Source organism: Salvia hispanica, chromosome 1, assembly GCF_023119035.1.
Source record: "Salvia hispanica cultivar TCC Black 2014 chromosome 1, UniMelb_Shisp_WGS_1.0, whole genome shotgun sequence".
Lineage (NCBI taxonomy): Eukaryota > Viridiplantae > Streptophyta > Magnoliopsida > Lamiales > Lamiaceae > Salvia > Salvia hispanica.
In genome coordinates, this window is record NC_062965.1 from 34,336,409 (window position 1) to 34,341,136 (window position 4,728).

General features: G+C 41.5%; 2 protein-coding genes across 2 annotated transcripts; one reads left to right on the plus strand and one right to left on the minus strand.

The window, feature by feature from the left end:
* Window positions 1-298: 298 nt before the first annotated feature.
* Window positions 299-1,971, plus strand: LOC125205651 (proliferating cell nuclear antigen-like). Its single transcript, XM_048104716.1, has 4 exons — window positions 299-708; window positions 1,165-1,317; window positions 1,396-1,493; window positions 1,574-1,971. The coding sequence occupies exons 1-4, from the start codon at window positions 390-392 to the stop codon at window positions 1,796-1,798; spliced, it is 795 nt and encodes a 264-aa protein (XP_047960673.1). The 5' UTR covers window positions 299-389; the 3' UTR covers window positions 1,799-1,971.
* A 1,446-nt stretch (window positions 1,972-3,417) lies between these two features.
* LOC125194989 lies at window positions 3,418-4,123 on the minus strand. The gene is made up of 2 exons (XM_048093199.1): window positions 4,109-4,123; window positions 3,418-4,026 (listed from the first exon to the last, which is right to left on the minus strand). Exons 1-2 carry the CDS (start codon window positions 4,121-4,123, stop codon window positions 3,418-3,420), a joined length of 624 nt encoding a protein of 207 aa, XP_047949156.1.
* Between the last annotated feature and the right edge of the window lie 605 nt (window positions 4,124-4,728).

The following is a 4,728-nucleotide window of genomic DNA, read 5'->3' on the forward strand; positions in this document are numbered from 1 at the left end:
TAATTGCTGAGTCTGTTTTTGTCAAATTATGATGTCTTACAGCACAAGATAAGATCTCAGATTTTGTTTGCCAAGTTGTATCGATAAAATTAAGATATAATTTGAAATTGGGCTTCCTACTTCATTATTACAACTGAAAAGCCCATTTTCTGTGAGGCTGCGATTTGTTGGCCCGCCCGGCCCATCATACATTTATTACTCATGGCGGGAAATAAAAATATTTGCATTTCGACCCCGAAATTTCCCGCCATTCTAAAAGGCAACGTCATATCTCTATATAAACCCAACCCCTCCACCGCCCCAAATAATTTCAACCCTAACCCTAATTCCCCAAACTTTCCCTCCAAAATCCTCGAAGATTTCCCCATTTTTCTACTAATCAGGTGAAGATGTTGGAGCTCCGTCTAGTGCAGGGGAGTCTGTTGAAGAAGGTTCTGGAATCGATCAAGGAGCTAGTAACCGATGCCAACTTCGACTGCTCCGCCACCGGTTTCTCGCTGCAGGCTATGGATTCCAGCCACGTGGCGCTGGTGGCGCTGCTGCTCCGTTCGGAGGGATTCGAGCACTACCGCTGCGACCGGAACATCTCCATGGGGATGAATCTCAACAACATGGCTAAAATGCTCAAGTGCGCCGGGAATGACGATATCATCACTTTGAAGGCCGACGACGGCAGCGACACTGTCACCTTCATGTTTGAAAGCCCCAGTACGTTCCATTTCCTTCATTCCTCTATTTATGATCATTTTATAGCTATTTATTTTCTTTCTCAAGATAATGCCCTAAATTAGATGCTCTAATAAGTCTTATAGCAAGCATGCACTTCTTTTATCACCATATGTTAAAATCAATGATTTTACCTTAGTAAATAATGATAACTGTTTCCTTATTCATCGCAAGATTGGTGTGATTTAATTGAGGAGTGATTAATTTGATGATTTAATACTATCATGTAGATTTGCATATGTGAAGGTGAATGGAGTTTTATGTAGCAATCTTTGGTGATGGAATTTGGTAATTACTCTAGTGAGTTTGTTGGTAATCTTGGCGCATGTATAGAACTTTGGGTAGTCTGGATTTGATATTTACATCATAAATCTGTTTTTTTCTTCATGTTTGAATGCATTGCTGAGTTTGTTTTTGTCAAATTCTGATGTTGTACAGCACAAGATAAGATCTCAGATTTTGAGATGAAGCTCATGGACATTGACAGTGAGCATCTAGGAATCCCAGAAGCTGAGTACCATGCTATAGTTCGCATGCCATCTGCTGAGTTCTCTAGGATCTGTAAGGATCTTAGTAGCATTGGCGACACAGGTGAAGTGCCAACATATTTTATGTGTTAAGATATAGTGTAAATGCTGCAAGACTCACCCCTGTCTCTGTTTCATGCAGTTGTCATCTCTGTTACAAAGGAAGGTGTTAAGTTCTCATCCAGAGGTGATATTGGAACTGCAAACATTGTATGTAGGCAGAACACCACTGTTGACAAGGTGATGTTTAGTAAGGACATTATATTAGATGTTGTAAATGGCTGATGACTGAGATAGTCTTCTCTTCTTATGTTGTGCAGCCAGAAGATGCCACTGTGATTGAGATGAATGAGCCTGTATCTCTCACATTTGCTCTGAGGTATCTAAACTCCTTCACTAAGGCAACCCCATTGTCTAGCACTGTCACCTTAAGTTTGTCCTCAGAGCTTCCTGTGGTGGTTGAGTACAAGATAGCAGAGATGGGCTACATAAGATTCTACTTGGCTCCCAAGATTGAGGAGGATGAGGAAGAGATGAAGTCCTAAGCCCTGATCTCATTACAAACTGACTTTGATATCGTTCAAAGCTAATCCACAAGACTGGTTTAGTGTATATGCATTCTGTTCCAGGATTTGTTACTCATTGTGTTGGATCTTGTTACTTGATTTCTTATCGTTGTTAATGGTTAGATATTTGCACCTCTTTTTGTGGTTGATTACCAGTTTGCCACTCTAGTAGAGAAATATGTCCAAGTCCCAATTTAGCAGAGTCAGTGATATTTTTGAAGGCCAATTTTGTGAGAAAATTTTCAAGTCAAGTTTCAGATCAATTGAATCATGCATAATTCCATGTAATGCTCTTGTTCTTCGACTTGTTTAGGGTTATTAGAACTTTATAAAGCCTGATAGAGCTTCACTTAACTACGTGCTAAAGTTTGATACTGCGTTCAGCTAATTGCAGATTAGACTATAATTGGATACATATAAAATCTGAATTGCTTAGCGCAGCTCATGTACAAAATAAATTTTATAGGATAAGCTATTCCCCTATGTCATGTGTTGAGCAACAGGAGAGACTAATGGGAGCTGCATTAGCTCAAGGAAAATCTGGTGAATAAAAAAACTATGGATATTGTTAAAAATTCTTCCAGAGCATATATTGCTTGATCACCTAGCTCTTCCTCAATTCTAAGATACAGAGGAACAGTTTAGCTATATTAGTATAGTCTAAACATGTTATCAATAAGAAACTGAGAAGGTATCAGGCTCATGGATGTGAACTAAGCAACATAAATTGGAGCAAGTCAGTGTCCACCCTTCGACCATACTTAATGGAAGGGCAAACAAACAAAGGACAAAAATACTTCTCCCACTGTCCCCCACTAAGTGTCCATTTTTTACTCGGTAAGAGTTTTAAGAAATGTAAAATAAAAGTGGGCTGAAGAAATTAGTGGACATTTTTAAATATTTGTTTTATAATGAAATATGAGTATGATGAGCTAATAGAATGTGAATGGACACTTATTGGGAGACAGGGGGAATAGATCTTAACCTGATTATACTTGTACTCTTTCCCCATGACAAGGCGCTCCTCCCTTAATTTAGGCAGTAGCAAGACCAACAGCTATATCAGCTAAGAAAGAATCTTCACTTTTCCCACAACTTGAGAAATCACCACTCCCTAATTAGCGAACTTGACTGCTTCAATGGCGTTAGTTACAGTTCCCACCTGGTTGACTGAACTTGTAGTGAGAGCAGTAAGAGCATCCACAATCCTGGCCCAGATTCAGGCTCCAAGTCCCCTCCACGTAGTGATAGCAGTAAGAGCATCCACAACCCTGGCCCGGATTCAAGCCCTAAGTCCCCTCCACGTCATCATTCCCACAACTATTAAATTGTACTATTCACAACTACAACATATGTTACTTGTAAAATATAATACGTTGAACAATTAAAATCGTGAAAATTCATTGTTCAGTCGAAAAATTAAAATTACAAATCCTAGAAAAAGAAAATTACAAATCCTAGAAAATAAAAATACAAGTCATAAAAAAATAAAAATAAATAAATAAACTACTTATTTTGAATTTGTGCGCAAAGGTAAGCGATCATCTCATGGTGCAACTCGAGCTCGAACTCCGATATTGTCGAGGTGTCCCTCGATGTCACTCCGTCAACTGGCCCATCCGCAAGGTAATACTCATATCCGACATAGAGTCGGATATCTTATCCAGAGAAGGATTGGGCGGCGGCAGCGGCATAGTGGGGTAGCTCCTAGTAGTTGCCTTCCCCTTCGCTTTCTTCTTTGCCGCTTTTGTTCCCATCGGACGGCTTTGAGTACCAAGGGATGAGAGGAAGACGTTGTCGTCTGTCACGTTGAGATCGATTGCCATACCTCCTTCACTTGAAGAGTAGTTTCCGGCGGTGGAAACTTTGGTTCTCTTCGGCGTCCCACTTGCCACCGGTTCTGTCCCACCGGTGTACTTCGGGCTCTTCTCGACAATCATCCAAACGTCGAAGTACTTGAACTGCTTCTTTCGTTGCTTCTTCCAGTCAAAGAAAAACTTCGCCCTAACCTTCTCCACGAGGTCCATATCGCTGTGCCCGCTCGGCCACATCTGGACTACGTTAGTCCACTTGTCATTCCACTTGTTCATCTCCTTCTGGACCCGACCCCAATGCTTGCGTAGCTTCACGTAGCTACGCTCGAACGACCCTCTAGGTCGACCAACGTTGTACTTCTGGGCAATCCGCTCCCAGAACACTTTGCCACTCTACTGGTTGACGATGATAGGATCCTCGGAGACGTCAACTAAGTTCTTGGCCAGCCACAATGTCTCCTGGCGATGGTATTACCATGTTGGAAGCCATCCCGGACTAGGCGTTGCATTTGGGTTGGGTGATGCCGGCACGTACCAGTTGTTGGCGTTGATGAACTCGTTCATCTGTCGTTCGTCGCTGTTAAACCACTCCATAGCAGACACAACAAATATTGAAATAAGAGGATTGAAATGGAGAAAGTGTTGGAAGAATGTTGAAGAAATGGAGTATAAATAGGAAAAAAAATTGAAAAAAATAAAAAATAAAAAATTGGGGGTTGCGATCTGGCCCGAAACACCTCCAACGCCGGGCCGGGACTCGCCAACGCCAGCCCGGGCACGACTAACGCTGGGACGGGACGGACCCAGGCCGCGATTTTCTCCCCTCCAACATTCGGTGACGCGGGCCAGGACCCAAGCGCGGTCCAGCCCGCTGCATTATAGATGCTCTAAGGAACACATTGTCATAGAATATAAATGTATAATAATTAAGTAGTGATTAATTAAAATCAACATCATTGACAACCCTTGATAACATAGATATAATTCTCCATCTGCATCATCAGATTTCTATTTCAACTGAGCTAATAACTTCTTTTCGAAAAGAAAATCTCAAAAGTAAAGGCATAACTTCCCTCTTCATGCTCTAAAGTGCTT

Bases quoted from the DNA above. Each gene is read 5' to 3' on its own strand.
- LOC125205651 (XM_048104716.1), top strand. From the start codon at position 390: ATGTTGGAGCTCCGTCTAGTGCAGGGGAGTCTGTTGAAGAAGGTTCTG. The intron at 709-1,164 runs GTACGTTCCATT...GATGTTGTACAG, and splicing joins CTTCATGTTTGAAAGCCCCA to CACAAGATAAGATCTCAGAT. The intron at 1,494-1,573 runs GTGATGTTTAGT...TATGTTGTGCAG, and splicing joins AGAACACCACTGTTGACAAG to CCAGAAGATGCCACTGTGAT.